Source organism: Phaethon lepturus, unplaced genomic scaffold (assembly GCF_000687285.1).
Source record: "Phaethon lepturus isolate BGI_N335 unplaced genomic scaffold, ASM68728v1 scaffold1707, whole genome shotgun sequence".
In the NCBI taxonomy this organism is placed as follows: Eukaryota; Metazoa; Chordata; class Aves; order Phaethontiformes; family Phaethontidae; genus Phaethon; species Phaethon lepturus.
In genome coordinates, this window is record NW_010549577.1 from 46,688 (window position 1) to 70,710 (window position 24,023).

The 24,023-nt window shown below is 37.7% G+C and overlaps 1 protein-coding gene across 1 annotated transcript in view; it reads right to left on the reverse strand.

The window, feature by feature from the left end:
* The window catches only part of CNOT10 (CCR4-NOT transcription complex, subunit 10), a gene marked incomplete at its 5' end in the record, with an annotated part of 31,382 nt that overhangs the window by 5,264 nt on the left and 2,095 nt on the right, over positions 1–24,023 (reverse strand). The window contains 12 exons of the mRNA XM_010290286.1: positions 940–1,053; positions 6,119–6,199; positions 8,852–9,028; positions 9,674–9,795; positions 14,970–15,172; positions 16,426–16,575; positions 18,327–18,444; positions 19,433–19,516; positions 20,288–20,374; positions 21,252–21,397; positions 22,392–22,542; positions 23,060–23,221. Of these exons, the coding sequence (XP_010288588.1) occupies positions 940–1,053; positions 6,119–6,199; positions 8,852–9,028; positions 9,674–9,795; positions 14,970–15,172; positions 16,426–16,575; positions 18,327–18,444; positions 19,433–19,516; positions 20,288–20,374; positions 21,252–21,397; positions 22,392–22,542; positions 23,060–23,221 (1,595 nt within the window). The remainder of the gene's footprint in view (positions 1–939; positions 1,054–6,118; positions 6,200–8,851; positions 9,029–9,673; positions 9,796–14,969; positions 15,173–16,425; positions 16,576–18,326; positions 18,445–19,432; positions 19,517–20,287; positions 20,375–21,251; positions 21,398–22,391; positions 22,543–23,059; positions 23,222–24,023) is intronic.

Genomic DNA, 24,023 nt, shown 5'->3' on the forward strand with positions numbered 1-24,023 from the left:
ACAAAAGCCAGTTTCCTGAGACCGAGATACATGGCGCTCTGTCTTTGCAGAAAACTGTCGTCTAGTGTTTCTTGCATTACAGAATGGTAACATTGCCTTCATAGAACTACATGTGACCTTGCAAACTCCGCTAAAATCTTGCTTATACAACGACTGTGCAAAAAGATGAACTTCTGCAGAAGTTTGAAGCATGGGAACTGAGGAATTTAATTGGCATGGACCATTTTTATGCTGCCAGCATATGAAAATAAGCAGAAGTTAGCTTGCTTTCTGCAAGTGCATTACCAGTTTTGAATAATGTTACTACCATAAAAACCTCTGCTATATTTTATCCCGTGTATGACATGGGAATTAAATGCACAAACAAGGTCAGAAGGATGGGGCTAAAAAGTTGCCTCCCTTGAATTTTCAGAGATGTATACATGAGAATGAAGCCTATACAAGCAATGGTAGCAGCCGACATCCTGCACACCCAAGATCTGGTACCCTACTGACTGAGCAAACCTTGTCCTCTGAGCCTGTAGTTTCAGAAGTGAGCCTTCAGCAGCATACTGGCTTGGGCTGATGTTGTCTACCCCCAGTTGCTCATTCCTGCCCCTTCTGCTGTGCCAACACAAGCACATGCAGCCCCGCAGTGAATCAGGACAGAGACCTGACGGTCCTGCCACTGCCTGGGCCCCATGGCTGGAGATCAGCAAATAGCAACAAAAGCAGCAATAGATTCCCAATTACATGGAATTTGTACACAAACGAGGGGACTCACGTTCCTGCGTGTCAATGAACATTTAGTCAGGGCTTCAACAACAACAGGAGCGGGCCAAGCAATTCTTTGCATCAGATACAGAATTGGCAAGCAGCTACAGACATTGGAAGCTTCAACTCAGAACTCTCCAGCAAAAAGCAGGGCTGAGAAAGAAGAAATGACCACATGAGACTTACTTAAGAGACCCTGACAGCTTTGGTTGCTGAAGAAGTTTATCTGCGTGATTCAATGCCATAAGGTTATCACCCAAAGCCAGAGCCACGTAAGCACTACACGCAAGTATTGAGCACCTGGAGGGGGAAAAAAAGAAAAAAAAAGGAAGGGGGGGAAAGCCAATACGTTAAATGGAGAATTCTCTGATTCCAAATGCAGCTGTATTTCTTGCTAAGTGCTGAAGAAATAAATTATAAACTTTAAATAATGTCTTTGCACCAAACTATGAAGGAGCTAGTGTTTTGTTACCTATGGCCTCAATGGCATTCTCTGAAGCACGAGGTATATACATTGCATTCTACCAGTATAAACCAAGGACCGCCACTGTATGTTCAGCAAGATTTTGAAATTCTGACCATAAATAACAGGTTAAAAAAGGATGGTTCTCAATACGCCTGTCATTTTTCTTATGGACAGTCTCCCTTTCCCACCCTCTTTTTATTTGTTTTGCCTTGTACTCTTACTTGTGCTTCCCTGCCCACCCCTTCTGCTGCAGCAAAGGGTAGTCGATTTGTAGATTTCTGTAAAGTACAATCTACAGACACGTAGTAGCAATCAAGTTGTAACATATTTCACTCATATTGTACAACGTTTGCATACAGGGAGACAACAAACGATGGAGAATTTGGCATTTCCAGTTTCATGTTTAACTGAGAGCTCTAATCCGTTGCCAAGACTCTGATTGATACGTGGCTTTTTGTTGCTGTCACAGACTTTCTTACCTTTCCAAAACCCACCAAATCACTGACAGTTCTTGTAATGAAGTCTGAACTACTTGCACATTTTCCATCTTCAAACAGTAACCCCACGTCAGGATGCCATCATTAGGCTAAGCTTCACACTTTGTAACAACTCCCCCCCACCCCAACAATATCCCCGCACTTGGAGATATTTTCCACTTGGTAAGACATCATTCAGCGCAGGCTGCCTTGTCCTCAGGGCACAAGCCTCTGCCTGCCGTGGGCTGCAACACCTTGCTGTGAGCATGGACTCTGTCCTCCTTCAGGACCCTTTGGTGGGGTCTCAGGTTGGGAGTGATGGGAGAAGAGCCTTCGACTCCCGATGGTAGGTGGGCTATTACCGCACCAACCTTCTGGCAACTGTCAAGCCCACTTTCAGTCCAGCAGTAAGTCATGTAATTCGTGGCAGGGCCTGGGGTGCCTTTATTCCCCTTTCCCAGGAAGCATGCTCCTTAATTATGCACAAGCAGGATAAGAAACTTCTCCAGTGTTTCTCCCTACCCCCAACTTCCTCTCCACCATGCCCAGATGTCACATCAAATCTGAACATATACAAAAGCTTGAGAGAGGGAGAGGAAAGCTTCCCCAGCTCAAGTCCCAAACCTAAAATATTTCTGAAAGGTTGTGACTGGGGAGGGGGAGGGAACAGGGGAAAAAAGTCTCTGTAATAACAGCTTGCTTCTAACTAGCTTCTTTTCAACTCTGCCTCAAGGAAGCACAGCTTTTAAACCAGCAGAGATGCTAAGTGTCACTAGCTAAATAACCTTAGACACAAGCCAAGGCCTGTAGCGTTGGTTGCTAATACCCTTTACATCAATATGAGTCTTCAGTTCCCCACCGCTTTTTTAAAGCCTATTTTTATTTCTGAAAGTGTAAATTCAAACACAAGACACGCTCCGGTCACACAATAGGCAAGTCCAGCAAAACGAAAACCTACTCCTCTGCTCTGAGGACTTCTCACTGTTTAAGCCATGTAAGAACTGTCAAGATTCTTTGGCAAGAGCCATCTAAAGAAGAGGAAAATATTCAGGTTTTCTTCCCTGCAGCACTGTTCTTCTGCACTTGGATCCATTGTTGAGCCAGTTAAACCAAACACTCAGGAGACCTGACAGCTAATCGGAGCAGAAGAATTGCACCACAAGGGAAAAGACAAACTAGTTTTTCACCCCGGTCAGGATTCTGACAAAACTCCACAGGTTGCCTTTGAGCACGGCAGACTTCCAGCATCACTGAGCCTCCACATGCCCTAAATAAAACTGCCTTTGCACTAGGAAAAAGAAAAATGTTTTTTTAAACTGGCAGATTATGTCAAACAGCCTCTTGTGTAGGTCTAGGCAACAAGATTTGTCAGCCCACACCGACTGCAAGTTTACAGAACTCAACTCCACATCTGACTTGGCTTATTTCTCAGGCAAAGGGTGAGACAGAGCAAAACCAGTTCTTCAAAATTTACCATGAAGGCACCAAAAATGGCCTTTCTACACCATTTAGATAACATCACTAATCTGAAATAATGTAAAATAGCTAACTGAGCACAACAGTGATACAAACTATCTGCTTTTTACATTTCAACGCAGGCAAAACAGTCCAAAATATTAAGAAATACAGAATGCAGATGGTGCTTACTCAGTGGGGAATGGGGGAGAACTACGCAGTGACTGAGAGTGAGGAAGAAGAGAGTGAAACAACTACGGGTGATAATCGTTGTAAGCTTACAGTATTGTGACAAGGCCAAACGGATCACTGCAACCTTTAAGTGGATAAACGAGGCAAAACTGGGTAGGTGTGGAAAAGAGACAAAGTATATTGGTGAGCAATGGTGGTCCTTACAGTATTACCTATGAAATTATTAGCAATGCCAGTTATGCTCCTGGGATACCATACACAATATTAGGGTATGCACACTTGAAAAATACTAAGTAAATAAAATAAAGAAAGCATAATGATGGACTCGAGATGGCCAACAGAAGAGTCAAAAGAAAGGAAAAAAAAGCATAAAAATTGCATCACATGCCTTATAGCAAGGGCTTGCAGTTCAAATCTGTTCAGGACAAAGCAGGTGATCAAACTATTCCTTTATCTCTCGATACTTTGAAAGGAAAAATTATCATTCTCACAAAAAGTTGTTCAATCTAGGGAGAAAGACTACAACAAGGTCTGTTGCTATCCATCTCAACTTACACAATAAAATCCACAAAATGTTCCAAATGTAGCACTGTGGCGTACCAGAACTCCTTATTTCAATAATATTGAAATTGATTAAATATTATCAATAATAAGATTATTGATGTATCCTAACAGTCTTGGATTGTTCTGGTGTGCTGAAACATACCACAGGCTGAGCGCAGAGCAGGGGAATTGGCTTCTCGGAGGACAAGAAGCAGTGAGAAGCAGAATTGTTTAGAAGAAACTCAGAAAAAAATCTGGAGTTTCTACTTCCAATGCATAAATTCTTAGCAATGTTTGGTGTCCTCAGACTTCTGCTTGTCCCTTTTAAAACCTTGCAGTTGAATTACGCTTATTATGAGAATAGTCTGCTCAACTAATTTGTGCGCAAGTACCAAACAATACATATGACACATAAGCCTTTTGTAGATGGTATTTTTAATTTTTAAGAACTATTTAGGGGCAAAGTCAGTCATTTTAAACTCTTATTAGGATGTGCAACTGTACAGTGTCATGCAAAAAAAGCATTTAATTTGCCCATTTAAGTTCTAGAAGCAATAGAGGTTTTTCAATCCAGTGACTTAACAAGGAAAAACTGAATTGAATAGACAGCTATTCCTCAGAATCATCCTTGCCAACATTCAGATTTTTTTCTAATTTTCCTTACTAGACAATAATTTTAATTTTCTCACTTAGCTCCTTAGTAAGCAAGACTACAAGAATATACTAACATTTGAGTGTAACGTATTTTGCCTGTCACAGCTATCTGCAGAAACTTAAAACAGTTTTAGCAGAATCACTCCCTAGGGATGTCTAGTCCCTTGGATTTAACCACCAAAGTAAGTATTGCAAAAAAATAAATCAATGCTTTTCTTTTCCTTATACGATGTTCTTTACCAGAAGCAGTGTAATTCTTTCTAAACTGATATGGTTTTCCTGACATGTTTTCAGGTTTCATCAGTAGATAAGAACAATTGATTGTGAAAGAAAAGACTATGTGTTAAAAAAAAAATAATCACAATGTGACACCACGTAATTTTGACATGTGGCAACCACATTTTCAAGAGTCAGGAGAGGGGAAAAAAAAACCACACAAAAACAACAACAAAATAATCACACAACCAGCCCACATCACTGTTTTTAATCCGGTGCTTTCTATTTTTTGAGTAGCATACTCTTGTACCCCTTCAGAATAAGTAATCAAGGTCTCAGTAATGTCTCCTCACAGATTCCTGCTAAATTGCTTTTAAGTGAATACAAGTAGATTTGCTACACATAGTGCAGCAAAGTAAAGGTTAAGCTGGTCATTATAAAACACAGGTTACCTGGGGTTAGGCTGGAACAGAGTGTTTACCCAAGAGTTTAAGTGGGAAATTACAGTATGCTTTGTCCATAATGGAAACTTAAAACAGATTTCTCTTCTTCTAAACAGGTGCAAGCTTTATAGCCAGAGAGATTTTTAATGGGCTGTCAGCCACCTGAAATAATTAACATTTCCAGCAAATGATAATCTTGTTGGGGAAAATTAAAGAGGTTCCAGATAGCATGATGCTTATTTAGACACATGAGAGTTATTCTGTTTGGAGAGCACTCAAGACTGCTGAACAAGTAGTTTAAGGATCTCTGAGAACATGAAAAAGTCTACAATCAAATTTTACCTATGTTCTTCCATGGTGAGAAAGTCAAACGCGTGGACAGAGGCAATTTTTCTTTCTATTTTATGCAAACTATGGATTCACTCTTGCTGAAAGGAGCACCGTTCTCATTTGAAAGCAGCATAGCTGCTTTTACCATTGTAATTTTTTTCCCCCATCCAACAAGGATATAATGTGGGGGCTGAATTCCAAACTAGCCTTATCAAGGCTCTAAAGGGAAAAGGTACCATGCAGTAATTTCCACCTCTTCTACCAATCACAATAGCTAAAAACCTGACAATAGCTTTCTCATTTATGGGACTTGATTATTGATTTAGTTTTGCCCAATATATAATGCCAAGCCTATAACAGTGGGATCAGGCTGATATACCTTCTGAACTGAAATTCTGAATGGTTTCTATTTGTTCAGACTCAAAGCCCAGAAGAATGGAAGCACACGCATTTGAAACAAGGCATCCTTAGATTAACAGTTACTATTCAACACTGCAAATGCTTAAAAAATGAAGCTAATGACTCCAGAATCACAGCACAGTTTAAGAGGGGGCTCATTTAATGGTGAATATTTTATATTATTTACTTGCCTTAAATTTTCTAATTCCTGTTTCTTCAAAGGCGAAGAAGGTGGAGCTGCAATGAATTTATCCCCTTCATGACTTTTATTGCTAGAATAAAAACAGCGTATTAATTATAGGGAGTGACTATAAATAAATAATTAAAAAATCGCAGTGTAATAAGCATTGATATTTATTCACTCCATTTAAAAGAACAGCAAAAATTCTCTAGCCTAAAAAACAGGGAAATTAAGCTATGAAAAAAATCAAGGCACATGCTCTTATCCTAACCATTCTATTTGAGAAGGAAGAAGGGGGACATTTGCTGGGAAGGATTTGACTGACAGACCAAACAACCCACACCATTCTCCACAGCCTCGAGCTGTTTTTGAAGTTTGGTGTAGGACAAGAACTTCAAACTGGAGAGATGCAGAACTCATTGCATTTGTAGCTTCTCTTCTTTTAGCCTGTAAGAAAAGCAGTAAACGAGTTCTCTCCCTAGACATCTTAAAAACTAGTTACATAAATATTCTGGAAAAATAATCCACAAAGTTCTACAGCTTTATTTAGACTTAGAGCTACCTTAATTTTTATTACTTCAAAATGGGTTTTTTTGTTTTGTTTTGTTTTTTTTAAATAAGATTCCACTTTCTTAAAGTTACGCTTGGCTTTTTTTTCGAGGAGCAAGCATTCACTCTACTTAAAAAGTCTGCAACTTTGCTCTCCAATAAGCTGAAAGACAACCTCGTTCTGGAATGAGAATTGAAGAGAAGGTTAACAGCTGCACCTTGGCAGAGAGACACTGAGGTTTAGAAACAACAAATCAAAAAAAATTGGAATTGACACTTGAGTCTGTCCACCTAACAAGAACTTCTTCATTAATGTCATTTCATATCTGTTTATTACAAACAGGTAAGATAACTCTAACTTAGACCTTCAAAACAGATAGCAACAGACTTCAAGGAAACCTGTACTCAACACTGCTGTAGTGTATATACCTCATGCCTTTGCCAAAAATTAGATTAAAAAATAATACTCTTAACCACTGAAAATACTCACTGTTTTATTGTAATAGAATAATCTGTCTCAGAGTCAGCTTGCTCAATTAGTGGGATTTGCTTCAAAACCATCCTGTTCAATTAGTGTGATTTTCTTTAAATGCCTTCTATCTTTTACTGTTCTCTTGCAGAGGGTCCCATGTCAGAAGGAACACATCCTTAGAGAACCTTTCAGAATGTGACACACAAATTCAAGAACAGCCTGCTCTATTGCTGGATATTTTGAAATCTGCAAATGACCACTGGGAGATATCAGGGAGTCTGTCCTTTTTTTTTTTTTTTTTAATGCTGAAGAAGCATCTGGTTTTGAAAGCAGAAGGTAGTACAGGACCTTCCCATACAGGGCATGTTTTCCTTTCCTCACTCCTACAAAAACAAACACCCCTCCCCCAAACAAAACAATAAAAGAAGGTCTTGTCTGAGTAAGGGCCACCATTTTGTTTTTATCACTGCCCCTTAGTGGGCCCCATAAGCTTAAAACTGAAGTCTCATTTAAACCAGAGAAGCTGCATCTTCGATGGGCCACACGCTGCTTGCCAGAGGAAGTTAGTTCACAACCTCCAACCTCAGTAAGGAAAAAAGAAAAAACACACCCTCCCACCCCCGACTTGTATAAATCATTTGGTCACTTGACAGGAAAGATTGTCATTGGGAAAAAAGGGTTACAGAGAACAGCCTTCTAATATTGTTGTAGCAGTAACAGCCACCGACCCCTAGCCCTAGTCTATCTCCAGGCAACCTCAGAATATATGAGGAGGCACCTTGTGCCTACACAGCATATGTGCAGTAAATCCTGCCATGTGACAAATGGATCTTATCTTGTTAAAATTTATCTGTACTTGGGTCTGACAAAAACATCGTGTTTTTCCATTACTCTCTAAGTAGTTCAAGTTCTAACATAGGCACTTTTTCCTTCTCAAAACAGTCATTAATAAAAGTGCAGGCTATGGCCAACAAAGTTACTCTTCAAAAGGAAGTTCAGAATGTATCAGGATCAACACAAAAAATTAACACACCTTCCTGCTATTTAACATTTGACATACATTGTCTACAAGTTACTTTTTCTGAAGCTTTAAGGAGAGAGAGATATCTCTTTTTGGGGGGCGGGGGGGGGCGGCGCTGGAGGGGGGGAAGCAATTTATTAAGGAATAGCTCCACGCTGCTTTCCTACTTATTTTCTAAATCTAGTTTCCCATTTCTAGTCTAAAAACAAACACAACAAAGCATACTAGGGCTGATGAATGTTAAATCTGATCATGGGGAAGTGTTTACAGCTGAGTTGCTAGACATTTATATATTGAATCAAGTACATGGCGCACGTGCGCACACACACAAAATCACTGTAACATGTGAAACCTCACTTACAATTAGAGAAATACCAACATGCACAGTGGAAGGGTGTGGGAAAACATAACATTTGCAGCACAGAAAAAAAGATGGCCAGTGAAAAAAAGAATTTCACTGTCTAATTTATTAAATTTCTACCACTAGTAATGGTAGAAGTCAACTTAGTATTTGATTCTTAAATTAGCATACCAGCAATTAAAACAATGAGCAGCCAAACGATTTCCTTGGACATCTCAACACTTCTTAGAGAATTTACAAATACGTTACTTTTTTCTGGTGGCCAAACAGGATAAGTAGCAGACACAGACTGTCAGCCCAGAGTTACTTTGGACAAAAAGAAATATGCAATTCTGTTTACCTGCATGCTTCACTGCTTTCACTGTTTTCTGTATTTCCCCCCAGCTGATTACTAGTTTTAGATCCATTTTCCTGCTTTGGCTCCTGCTGATCTTCTGGCAGTAGCAGCAAGGCATTTCTTAGACAAATCGCTGCAAATTCCATACTGGCTACAGGTATTGCTGAGGACTGCCCATCACTTAAAGAGACACAGAAGTTAGCCAGTGAGTAGCGATCGTACTAGATTAAAAAAATAAAAGCAGAGCTCCAGAAAGATCTGAGTGCAGAAAAAAATTTATCCTAAAAAAGTTATATCATGTTGTAATATAAAATATTTAATTTATGAAGATGTATGTATCTTTCTGTTCTTGTATAGGGAAGATACACCACAATGCCCAAATAGAGCGGGCAGATTCAACCACATAATTACAAGAAGTTATCTTTTTTTTCTTGGCTTCACTTCCTGAAGTTTTATGGCAGAACAACTAGATTCTTCCTGCACTTTTCTAAAGTGGATTACTGAGAATACGTATTTTTAAGTGAGAAAGAGAACAGATCTAGCTAAAAGAAAATATAAATTTCAGATAAATCAGTTTTAAGCTTTAATGCCCTTCTTAGTTACAACGAATACACAGTTAGGCCCTCTGCTGGCCATCACAGAGCAGGCATCCAAATGATATTTAAGGACTCATCAAGCATTTCAGCATGCCTCTGTCTTCACTATATTAATAATTTCAAAATCAACAGTTATTCCACGACAGTTTTAAAAACTCCTGATAAACAGATATGTATCCTTAACAAAGCTATGATAACAAAATAAATATCCCATAGAAAACATACTTACTTATAAACAACATTCTGTATTGACTGAGATGCTAGGACTATCTTACGATGGTAGCCTTGACCTACTATAGATTGCACAATTCCCTTTTTGCTGGGAAGACCTTTAGTCTCTTGTTCTGATGTCTAAAAGGAAAAAAAAAAAGGACTAGAATTTCAAGGCTGTTGAATGAAAGCTTGACAAAATAAGTGAAAGCTGGAAGACGACTTTGAACCCTGCTAAAATGTAAGAATTAATAGTTTATATGGGCACAGTTTTAAAGCCTAAGTACCATGAGGAATCAGGCACCTTCTATTGTCTTGGTGTTGCAAAGGGATTTTACTGCACACAGTGTAACCACAGATTAGTTCTGACAGCTTGTCTGATAGCCTACTGACCTAGTTTCTCCTCTGTTTTGAAAGCAAACGAACAATGAACCAAGTCATATTAAAAATTCTGTGTGATTCTGTGATGTCTAAAAAGAAATCCTATGATCAGTCAAATAATATTCAGAATTGGCACTGTAACACTTGCCATCTTTTCTCCCTGCTTACAGCATTCAAAACTCTCTCTCAAAAAGCTGCTCTCAAACTGTTCCATGGGGAGCATGAAGCTGAACCACAACACAGGCAAAGTTACATTAAATTAACAGATTTTTGAATATGCAGACATTCTGGGGGTTAAACGAACTTAAAGCACCCTAACTGTCAGTTCCAAGAATCATTTCAAACCCCAGTAAATATGGTACAGCTTACCATGAGCCATCCTAACAACTTTGTTGGTAAGTAAAGTTAGTGATGAAGAGCTGTAGTTGTAACGAACAATTTACCCTAAATCTGTATTTTAAATAGTTATCTCTTTTCAGAATATTTATCCGCCTCTATTGTGAAGAATATGGACATTACAATGGCATTTGCTGTCAAATTAAAAATACATACAATGAGTTTGGCTACAAAGCACGTATTTTGGAAAAGGTGTTAGAAAAATTGCAGGAAAGTAATCATCTTCCACCTATATTTTATAAACTAAAATACTAAAGTGGGTGAAAATTAGCTTCAGTAAAATTACTTTTTTGTATGGAATTCAGAGCATAAATATGAATCCATACTTAGATATAGAGGAATGTTACTGCAAATTGAGATACAAGGTCAAATTAAACACACTAGTGATTTTAGGGCCTCACTTGTCATGTTGCATATCTGTATTACAACTCAAAGACACTTCTCCTTTGCCTGTAATATTAAAAGCATCCAAAGTTAATTTCTTTCTTGAAAGACCACAAATTTAGGAAATGGCAAGCTGGTTTTATGACATGAATTCAAGCTCTCTGCTACACCACACATCACAACAACCGTAACAGGAAGAAAGCTAGGCTTCAGGAATCTGGCATAATCTACCGCTTTGGCTAGTCTGCAGTAAATAAAGAAGTGCCCCGTAGAGGTCTGTATTTCCCTTTTCCAGACTGCTAAAGACAGTCCTTGTAAACAGAATCATAGCTTTGGGTTTTTGCCACAAAACCTATGCTAATCCAGTCTCTCATACCCAGCTTTCCACTAGAGATGATCAGCTGTGTCTTCTTTTATGTATGTGTGATCTGTAACCAGTACAACAGACACAGAAAATTGCAAAATTAGTATGAAGAAAGATGTTTCCCCTGCATTCGCTGTGCTTTATAAAGCTAAGTACTCAGAACTATCTGACAACAGCCAGCACATACACAATCAAAGTCAGTCTGGTTTTGACCCAACACTCTTGCAACTTCAGTGCTGTGCCTGTCAAATGGGATATAAGCAAACCTCTCCTATAACATTGTGAATATCTTTCTTAAATTTTCTGAAACAGAGATGCTAAAATAATAACTACCATTGAAATTCCCAAGGGAAAAGTTACAAGTTTTGCATTTGGAAGGATTTGGATAGTGTGCAGTAAATAAAGGTGCAGAAGCCACCCAGAGAGGGAAAACAGAGAATTTGGGCAGGGGGGCAAAGTGAATATAGCCATTTGTTCAATTAATCCCACTCATTCCCTGCACTGAGTGAAACAGGCATACTGTGGAAATAACTGCATGGGATCATGCAATTTAGATTACATCATCACCCCCCCCACACACACAAGTTGTCAATTACAGTTTCACAGGGAATCAAGTACAGTATCTCTTAATTTCACAGACATACTATTTTGGTGCAGTTTTCTAAGAACAAATAGTTCTGTCCCCACTCCCCTGAATTTTAACATACAGGTTTATCCTAAACAGACATGGATCAACAGGTTGAAACCAAGATAGCCCAGAGGACATGCAATATGTCTGCTGCCAGCGGGTTTCCATAAACTTTGCCAGCAGAGAAGCGACACGTCTCAGCAGTTAGGGATTCCATTCCCCAGTGGCTGTGATCATGACAGCTTCAGGGTGGAAGAAGGCTGATCTCTGTTTCCTCAGCCTATGTCATTTTTAGGCTAGCCACACTACAGTTGCATCCCTCTCAACCTCTAGAGGCAATTGAGTGAGGAAATAATGAAACCTTAGATGAGTTTTGGCTGCATGAATAGAAGGAAGATCACATGCAAAGATTTCAGTGGAAATCAGAGCACATCTTGTTATCTTCATCCAGCTTAGTCCTATAAAATGAGGCTACATGTGAATTTGGATAGTGGATTTACAGTAGACAGAATTAAAAAAAGAAGTTTAAGGAGTTTATATTACTTGTACATCAAGAAAACTGTAAATAATTAAATAAGAACATCCCAGCAAGGAAGCTTCTCTTTAACCAAATACTTCTAGTGGTCCTCTACAAGAGTCTTTGCTTCTTCCAATAAAGTTCTAGGAGATAGTGCTATATTTTGGTTTTAAACAAGATTATTCACCAGTCTGATCCAATAACCATATTCATTAAAAAAATAAAAACCCTCACCTTACTATCTGCTAAACCAGTAGCAACATACTTTCAGTCATACCTCCTACACCATAGTATCTAGCCTTAAAGTAGAGACAAAGGATCTCTACCGGATAGATGCATGTCTTCCCTTACTACTCCAGCTAAAATTTAAGACAGAACCTCATAGTTTCAGAAGTGGTAATGCAATTCCTAGAGCCTAAACATAAAAATCAAAGATGTTTCAGTCAAAAATTTTCCAAAGAAAGAAAAACAACCCTTCCACCTCAAAGTATCAGCAACGAAAGTTATCAAAGTTCTTTCTGTGCATCAAGCCTCAAAGTGAGTATCAAACCAATAGCAGCCACAAAAGTTTTCCTTCCATGGATACTACAAATGGGCACTGACTCCAGTCTCATCTTGTTATTTCTGCAATCCAGAAGTTACAATTCTGAAATCCTTGGAAGTATAGAACTTAGTACAGAGAAAAGATCTTGAGCGAGTTTAATTCTTCCATTCACACAAGAGAGATAGAATTACTTGTGGGATTGTTGTTTTGTTATTGGTGTTGGTTGTTTTCAATATGTACCTTATATTATTTTATATGGGTTTTACATATATATAAATATATATAAACCCCAAGATCTTGCAACCAATATGAAATGAGTGTGGAAAGCTGAGGCATCATAAAATATCCATAAGTAGTAAGTCAAGCTATCAATGTTAGTATCTACATTTTAAGTAGAGAGTATTCACTACAGAAAGAACATATTGCTTCCTGTTATAAAGTGATGCCTCATTAGAGAATAATACATATTTCTTTCCAAATAATATCTTTATGTTTATTTCTAAAGTTATTTCAAGACAAAGTAAAGGTAAACCATCAGAATCTAAATTGGAGATAGACGGATTTGCTGGGTGGACTATTTGGTGGATGAGGAATTGGTTGGACGGTCGCACCCAGAGGGTAGTGGTCAATGGCTCAAAGTCCAGATGGAGATTGGTGATGAGCGGTGTCACTCAAGGGCCTGTATTGGAACCAATCTTCATATATGACATAGACAGTGGGATTGAGCGCACCCTCAGCAAGTTCGCAGACAACATCAAGCTGAGTGGTGCGGTTGACATGCCTGAGGGACGTGATGCCATCCACAGGGATCTGGACAACCTCAAGGAATGGACCCATATGAACTTCATGAAGTTCAACAAGGCCAAGCGCAGGGTCCTGCACCTGGATTGGGGCAAACCCCAGTATCAATACAGGCTGGGGCATGAAGAGATTGAAAGCAGCCCTGCTGAGAAGGACTTGAGGGCACTGGTGGATGAAAAGCTGGACATGAGCCAGCAATAACTCATAACCCAGACTGCATCCTGAGCCACATCCAAAGAAAGGTGGCCAGCAGGTCAAGGAAGCTTATTCTCCCCATTTTCTCCGGTCTGATGAGACCTCACCTGCAGTACTGCATCCAGCTCTGGAGCCCTCAGTACAGGAAAGACATGGACCTGTTGGAGAGGATCCAGAGGAGGGCCACAAAAAGGATCAGAGGGATGGAACACCTCTCCTATGAGGACAGGCTGAGAGAGTTGGGGTTGTTCAGCCTGGAGAAGAGAAGGCTCTGAGGAGACCTTATTGCAGCCTTCCAGTACTTAAAGGGGGCTTAGAAGAAAGACGGGGACAGACTTTTTAGCAGGGCCTGTAGCAACAGGACAAGGGATAACGGCTTTAAACTAAAAGAGGGCAGATTTCGACTAGACATAAGGAAGAAATTTTTGACAATGAGGGTGGTGAAACACTGGCACAAGCTGCCTAGAGAGGTGGTAGATGCCTCATCCGTGGAATCGTTCAAGGTCAGGTTGGATGGGGCTCTGAGCAACCTGATCGAGTTGAAGATGTCCCTGCTCACTGCAAGGTGACTAGATGACCTTTAGAGGTCCTTCCAACCCAAAGATTCTGATTCTATGATCAGATGACTTCGAGAAATCTAGTGTGCTTCAAACCAATTCAGGATTGCTCATTCAGATTATGAGTTGGAATGCCAAAGGGGTGTGATGGCAAATTGCCAAAACAAAATTATGCTTAACCAGTCACTCCAGCAAAGAATTTGTAACTTTACAGAAGAGCAGCTCTAACAGCCACTTACATGCTTTTTTTTCATCTCACGCCAACCATTCAAATAGCCTACTCAAATTTTTCTGATATTAGAAAAGTCAATTAAACACTGAGTCTCAAGACACTGTCCCTATGGTGGTTTTCCTCCACCTGTTACAGCTTCAGATTAAACACACAAACACACATATACACAAAAATAATTAATCTGGATTCCCACAGAGGTGTTGCAACATTAGGCCTTTAAAATGGATAGTTCAATTCAAGGTATTATTTCTTCCTCTCTGTGATCACATGTATTTCATAACAACAATCTAAATAAGGAATTTGCAAATCTACTTACCCCTTTATTGGCAGCAATGCAGCATTCTGCTATTCTGAGCCAAAGACGAGGGTTTGAGTGATAAACCTGGACTGCCTCAATCAGGCATTCAAAGGCAGCTAAGGGCCTCCCAATATGCAAGAGCTGAATTCCACAATTGTAGAGCAACTCATACCGTTTGTTAGTCAGTAGCGTACACATGGGTCTCCCTGAAAATTTTTTACCTGCAGAAAAGGATTATGTCATATTGGATGTGCAGATCATGAGAGCAGAAAACATAACTCTGGGAGGAGGAGAAAAGCTTTGGGAACACCCAAAAGCTACCAAAACCCCCTTTCATTGCAGAAATTCACTAGCCTCCCTCTGTAAATTAATTCCTTCCACATCAAAGCTGATATCAAAGACAAATTAGTTGTATTCTTAATAAAGGTTGAAGTACATTAAACCCAAACCACTTACATTCCTTGTCACTCAAGCTAAGTGTTATATAATAATATTGGATACCAGATTTGTGAGAATACACATCTTTGTTACTCATAAATTCCAGAAGAAAACCACTTTGCTGTCAACAGGCATAAAGCATTTTCTGTCTTCATATTGGTACCTAAGACTGCACTTAGGTACAGGTCCAGGGGAGGAATAGAAAAAACAATAAAATGCGTGGCAGTGAATAGATTTTTAAGAAAACAAGAAATGAAAAACTTATCACTTCATCATGAAATCATTTACATGGAAGAGAAAAAACCTTAAGTATTATAAATCAAAGCAGAAAACTTATAATCTTTATTTTCTTGTCTTTTGTACACTTACAACAAAAGTAGATGGATAAAACTAACCATAAAACTAAACCATAGATGAACATTTCTCATACAAGTCTGGGAATTGCTCAGTAAGAAAGCTTGAGAAATACACCATCTTCCAAATGCTAATTTAACACTATTGCACTCCACATTTTCTATATCTTCCAAGGTAAAAAAAACAACAAAACAAAAACACCCAAACAAAACAAAACAAAAATACCCAAACAAAACAAAACCAAACAAAACAAATCATCACCGCCACCCCAAAAAAACCTCAAAACCATACAGCCTTCAAGTCCTGATGATTCTACATACTGTCACAGCAGGACTACAAATAACATCTTTAATGATGCATAACAGGTCACAGAAGCTTTATTTTGTCATACCTCCCTGACTGATGATCAAAGACTATTAATGAGAGAGAAGTAGTTGCCCCAGCCCCATGGCATGTCAAAGAAAACAGAAAAAAAGAACATATTTCATCATCATCTATTTCTGGCAACAGCAACTATACTCTGAGACCAAGTTACAATCAAAATTCTCACCCTCCTTATCCTGTCGTGTGGAAAGATATGGAACAAAAATTTTGCTGATAGTTACTGAAAGCTTCTATCCTCTGTTTTCTTGATTTGCCCACCCCTCTTCCACCATCTACTTTCACCTCTTAAAAGTCTTACCTGGATCTGAGCTGCCTGTTCCTAGCTGTGCACATGCATTATCGTTTTCTTGCAAGGCTTTTTTAAAGTAAAAAATTCCTAAATTGTGCTTTCCCATCGCAAAGTGGATGCAGCCAAGATTGTTCCAGAACATACACCTTAAGCATTCACCTGAGAGAACAGCAAAAGACCATTTTTGTAAAAATATCACTGAGCCCATAAAAATGCCCCCACTACTCTCCAATATGGGTAAGCATATTATGGTAGTCTATTAAACATGCCCTTCAGTGGAGTATGCAGTTATGTCCCTGCTTCATAAGCATTTCAATAACCTACATTTCTGTATACCTCTCCAGTTCTCTTGGACAGTTGACCAGAAATGACCTATATATAAGCAGCCACAGATTTCCAGATCTTGTGCACCGTATTGTAGGACAGCCCAGTATAAAGCCAATTTGAGAGATTGCAAGTTCAAGTAAGTTCACCTGGAGGTTTTCATAGAACTTAGCATGCAAGCACTTCAAGTTTTCTAACAGATGGCTCTTGTAAAAAGGAAATTCTCAAATGATGTTACCTGCCTAAAGTTTTATAAAATAAACAAATACGTCAATTTAACCATACAAGCAGGAAATACACTCTCCTTCCTAAATATATCATATTCAGGTAACATTGTAAGAAGTTCCTTCTAAATAATAAAGGACAGAAATAACTTTTGACTCATCTGCTGGTAACTGAAGCTTTACAGGGCTACCATTGACAAAAAAAGAAAACAGAAAAAAAACCCAACACCCTAAAAATCCAAACAACCAAGAAACAGACTATTAACAAATTAACCAGAAATTATTTTAATCATAACCTAGGAAGACTATTAAGTGAACATTCTACTGTGCAAAAACGCTAGCGCGAAAAAGTTATGTGAAAATAAAACTTCCCAGGAAATTTTAAGCTATAAAGAGAACTTTAAGCATAAAAACTGACAGGTAAGTTACAGTGAATTCTAAAAGAAGTATCAAAATATGCCAGAATAGGCATTATGTCAAATATTTTCTATGACACTTATCTGTAAATACAGAAGTTTAAAAAATTTACTCAGAGGGCTAACTCTGTGACTTTTATCATCTAATTGCAATCTATACAGCAATATCTACTAGATAAAAGATCTTAGGGCACAAGAAATTAAGAGTACTATCACAAAGCCAGCATTGAACAAAGTAGTAAAGAAATTCAGTAGTTTTACAGTACGTTTTTAAAACCTAACTCTCTACTGACACAAGTCATAGCTTTCTCTCCATATTTTTCAACTGATGTTTTAAACAGTCAACTAGAATCTCAAATATATTTAAATAATACCATATACAGTGTGTATGTTTATTATATACACACCACATATATATTTAGATATAAAAGTTATTTATATAAACAATTACACACTTATGTGCTGTTATATTTCTGTGCATGTCTACACATACATACTTTCTAGATATAAAAGTAACTTAAAATGGCATACGGTAGAAGTCAAACCTTAACACTTCATAAAACATTTGCATTTTCCCCACAATCATCATTACAACTGCTAGTCTCCTCTGAGTACAATATGAAATCTCATTTCTAGATCTAGTACGTTGCCTTTTGTTTCATGTCTTGGAGACACAAATATGAGACTTGTAGATATTACATTTACACCTTCACAAATCCATTTTCATAGACAATCATTGCATTTTCTAGAAGAACATTCAATGAAAAACACAACAGTGTTACGTGAAGGAGCAGAAGAAAGATGAAAACATATCCAGCATATAAACCCATGACATTCAGCACCTACTCCCTTAAGTAATCATTGATACCCTTAAAACTACTATCAATGAGTAGTTCTATTATACCACACATTTAAGTACTTGCAGAATGAAAGTTTTCTATTTTACCTGTTTTCATAAAGCCTGGATGTTCAGCAATGTTTGCACTGTTTAAGAGCTTGACCGCTTTACGATAATTGCCCCTCAAATATTCAAAATTGCTCTTAAGAAAGAGAGAAGGAGCTGACTGTGAAGGAGAAAACAACAATTAATTCTATATCTTGTTTTATGATTCCTACTGCTAGTGTTAAATCACTCCACAAACAGCTTGCCTCTGCTGCCATTTAAAAAATACATGGGCTTAGGCCCTAATACTTTCAAGAAGTAGCATTTCTTTGTTGAGCACATGATTAACACTCACCTTCTCTGAACTACAAAAATATGCATATTCTTTGTTACTGCTCTAAACCCCAACATTATTCTAGAGAACTCTGTCATGGCAATGGCTAAGTGCAGAGGATCTCCTTTTTTTTTTTAAGAGGATCTTTCTCCAACCTGTCTTCTAGTACACTCCTCCCCACGCTTCCCTCCCTGTGGAGTTCAACAACTTCCTCCTGGGCTGTGATCTTCCTGGTCTGCCAACAGAGACCTCATGATCCAGAAGGATTTCTGTCAAACTAGCAGCTGTTGAGAGTGGCAACAAAAGGGAAGCGCTCTCCTCCCATATTCCCTGCTCCTCAGTTAATGTAGAATTTATCTGGGATGGTGGATGTAATTCTGAGATGACAACTCCTATACAAAAAAAGAAACTGCTTTCTAGCAAGAGGTAAGCCTCCAAAAAATTTCAACAAAAAGAAATAACCCCAAAACCTGCATGTCCCAGAATTAATCTTTTACGAACTGGTTTAAACCACCAATGACATCAGAACTTGTTTTGCACTGCTTAATAAACAGGTTTTGGTTTGCTTCATAATTTACCTAGTGTTTCACTGTTATTTTGGTATCATTAACAATAAAGTGCATTTTTCTGAGCAACTGAAAACAGCGCAAATAAGAAAATTCTACACTAATTAGACTTGCAGAAAAGATATTACAAACCCAAGTGACTACATAAAGCATTGTTTTAGATATCCATCCTCAATAAGACCTTTCTTTGTAAAGAAAGTTAGCAAATTCACTTTTAAGATAAAGAACAGATCAAGATTAGAAAAACAATAGGCCTAAGAATAACTTACATTCCCAGCTGTATTCATAACAGACTTGATCTCCCTTTTGCATGCTTTTAGTGACTTCATCTGGATATAGGCTCTCACCTTATACTGTTAAAAAATTAAATTTGTTAAATAAAAACCAATAACTTGTGCTGGTTTGCAAGGTGAACCATATCTAGAGATTTATTACAGAATATTTTATACACATCTTAAAAGCAGCTAGTAAAAAGTTGTTTTAAAAGCTTTCCTAAATTAAGAAATTCTATTCAGACTTTCAACAACAAATTTATAGGCTTCGTATTTACAGTAAGCAGATGCACATTTTGTTGCACATTTTGTTTAACGGTCAACAGCTGCTCTATATTCAAACACAGATACTAGCACTTAAAATGACAAACTAATTAAAATAATCTAACCTCTTAATCCCAGATGTTTATCTACTAAACTGGAAACACCAATAAGCAAATGTTGACAGAGAAGCGTTTTGTTTCTTCACATATTTTTTTCACAGAACAGTACAGTGAAATAAAACCTCAGCTGATTTAGACTGTTGGAGGTCTAACAGATATAAAGTCAGTGCAGCTAACTGCAGTTTAAAAAAATTATTCACAAATCCATTTTCATAGACAATCATTGCATTGTCTAGAAGAACATAGGGTGAAATAGGGTTAGGTTTTTTTGTGTTAGGTCAGTTTTTCCCATACACGGATCTTGGAAAACAGAAGACTTAGATAAATTCATTGTTTTGTTTTACAACATGAAATTCATGGAGAGACAGAGTATCATAATTCAGGCTGAACGAGATTTGAAGCAAATGGCACTTGGTTTTAAGAAAAACTTGAACTGATGTTCTTATATAAATAATATGCAGACACTTACCTGATGTATCTTAGATTTAGCAACTTCTATTAAAGCTCCACTTTCAGCTTTTTGATTCGAAGAATCTTTATTTGTATTATTACCTGACTGAGCGTCAAACAAAAAGAAGGAAGTGTTACTATTAGTCACCTTTTAAATTCAGTTTACAAATTCTTTCATAAACTATTTTTATCAATCTCACATGAAGAGGAAAAATAAGTATTTAATATTCAAAAAATACACATCCCACCAAATACTGTAACTTGAGCTTAACAATCAAAATCCACAACCAACCACACCAGCCTATGAAGAGCAGAAATCTATATTAACATTAGTGTTACACTATGTTGCTCTGGTATTTTAAGAATTCTCTTACCCAGAAGGATGACATGCACATTCTAGAGTTTCTCTAGTATTTTCTACTGAAGTACTATACACTTAAAGATAAAGTGTTTTAACTTATGTGTGACATTCCATCAACAGGAAAAGACTGAAGTGTCCTCTTTTCACTTCCAAGCCACTACTCATTCTACTGATTTTTTCCAAGAAATACACAAAAGATTTCATCTGAAAGTATGCTTTCACATACTATGTAAAAAACATGCTTTAATTCCCATACTATGGTACGCAACTGCAATTCCTCTCTGACACTGACTTCCATTTCATACTTAGGGTCTCATATGGTGATAATCCAAGACAAACAAGGAAAACTGTCTATTTGACCCTGAAGACAACTATCTTTCCAATGCAAGTCTCTGACTTAAGAAACACTTCTTTGCTCCCCGGGAGTAAGACAAAAGGGTGAAAGAGGGAATAAAACAGCTGCTGTATACAATTAACTCAATTACTAACGTGTATAAGTTGGTGTTACAGGTGATCTAACATAGTTTTAAAATTCAGAAGTATTTTAAAAGAGTAATATTGGATTGAGTTAAAGCATACTTCTGGTAAAGACATAGTGGCATTCATATGATTTTAAGCTTACCTCATTTTTTCCATTCTTGCTGTTATTGTTGCCCTGTGAAATCATTTTTTCCAGAACAGCAAGCAGATGCAAGGCTTTCTCAGCTTGGTAAGTTAGCAGGTATAAGTCTATAAGCAAGAAGCACACAGCCTGGGCAAACTTCTCTTCTGTATAAAGCAAAGAAGTAAAAATGATTTTACAGCTCTAATACCAATCCTTCCAAATATGACTGAAGAAAAAAAATATTATAAAGGGCATCTATGCAACATTATGAGAAAAATCAATATATTACACAAGAAAAAAATGCAGACATCTTACACAACAACATGTAGATAAGTACATATACAAAAGAAAGGTGATTCATTCAAAAGGCACCAGCATAAAAGCATAGGCTAAAGACAGCTTAACACGTATTTCACATTTATAGATTTTGAGAATTGGTCTAGGTAGATCAGCACCAAAGATCCAGCATCTAAGACAGATGGAGCCATATGCATACACAGAATCCCACAGAACTTGAAAGGATTCCATACAAATACATCTCTGCTTGGCTGGCATCACAGAGCAAGTCCCAAACAGCCATACTGAAAACTAGGAGGAACTGAAGGAGAAACACGGTAGCGTTTACTTAATTTATTGAGACACAGATCCTCTCGCTTCAGCCTTGCCACCTCTAAAATTCAAGGAGGATTATGAAGTTTGTTCATACAAACATGGCAATTCCACTACACAGGGTGCCATAGCTCATAAAAGCTGGAGACTTTATATTCAGATATGAGCACATACAATTACGTATGACCTAATGCAGGTATTTAAAAATGTGAGTGCCCTGGCAAATACACTCCCACCCATGAAGTTGTATGATGACTGAAAATACTAGATTTTAAATCATTTCATTAGCTTGTACATAATAAATACCTTTTAAAGTTGTCAAAAATCCATTTCAGTTTCATTATACTTGTCTGCTAAATGTCTCTGAAGTGCCTTCCCCCCAAATTGAATTGTTGTCCTTGATACAAGTAAAACATATTCTTCATTCCAAAGCCTACCTACTTTTTTATAACCATATTAGGCAAATGACAAATCACTGGTCTGATAGTGAGAAAGACCGAATGATCTTTCTGTAGTTATTGCATGAACAAAACTCTTCTGTCTACATACCAAAAGGCTCTATAAACTGGTACAGCTTCTCCCCAACTGATATAGCTTCAGTATACTGACGCAGATGATACAAAATAACAGCTTGATTGTAGTACAGCATACTATTTTCAACATCATCTAAACCATCCATTTCTTCAACAACAGAGTGAACCTGAAAAAAAACCCACTCGTTTCATTAAACTTTCAATACTTACGATTTTTTAAAGTGTCAAATATTTTTAAAAAGATACTAATCTGTCTAAAGATAGGTCAGTAAAAGTTACAACCTAATAAACTTTATTGTTGTTCCACATAAATCCAGCAAAAAGCTTACAATGAAACAAGAAGTCATTACTTGAGTAGTAAAGTAACATTTTCACTTTTATTATTTCACAAACTATTCCAGGTTAAGGAACTTTCTATTGAAAGAACATAGCAGGTCTTTCTATGGCTATCTCTGAAACATTTCAGCTTCAGATCAAATTCAACAATAACTAAAAACAACTATAAAAACAGTGTCCTAAATTATTAAACTGACTCAAGAGGTTTAAAACCAATGCTACTACTTTCTTATTCCTTTATTAAATCTAGGGGACAAGGGGCAGAAGTTCTATTCCTATTTCACTGGAAGATCTCACCACCATTAATAGTACCCAAAATCAAGTACCATGGCAATATGTTTGCATTACCTGGTTCTTCAGCTGGTTAAGGGTTTGTCTCAAATTGTCTGTTGTAGTCTGGTTACTTTTACAGAACTCTGCAACAGCAGCATTCAAAGTTATTTTGTAGTCATCTTTGTTTATGTCTTGAAGGGTATTTAGGTGTTGCAAACAAGCATCATAGTTTCCAGCCTGGAAATTGCACACACACCAGAAACGTGCATTAGAAGAGATGAAGTTTAATTAAAACTTAGCCTACTAGTTTAAAGTATCCTCTGTAAGTTCAGAGAGCAAAGTAGTATTTCCTTTATCAACAGCAAGTGAAGCAAACTCGATGTCTACACATAAGTCTACATACATACTTCATTATTTATGCAGATTAACATGTATGAGAAGTAGGGCTAAGGGTGGAGGTCATATCTAAACTTCAAAAAGGATTTTGTGGCAGAAAGACAAATGGAGCATAGTATTATTATGGAGCATAGCATATTATTATGAACAGATGTTTCCATGGAAAGTGTTAATTCTGATATATCTTCATCGTATTATTTTCAGTTTCAAGATTGCTTATTTCCTCAGTTTTCATAGTCTTTCCCCATCACATGTACACTGAGTGGCTGCAGTTGCTTACGCAAAGTCCCAGCCCATCATTTTATGTCAGTTCTTCACTTCAGCTGGAGAGACCATGAGTTACAATTTAGTCTGCGGAAGTCAGCTTAAGACAAATTGGAAAAAGAGCATGTCACTTTCCCAGGACAGATTTAAATAATATTTTCACAAGTTTTAGCTGTTGAATGAAATATTCGATCATCTAGGCATGCCTAAGCAGAAACCGGGACCCAAGCACGGTGCTCCTCTGAGGTGTAATTTAATCAAGAAATCCCTTTGACGTCAGGAATAGGCAAGGACTTCTGCTTTCAGTTTTAGTCTTTTCTGTGTTTGCGCAGGAGGAATTTAGTGTCATCAAGGAATGCAAGAGAACTCCAGACTCTTT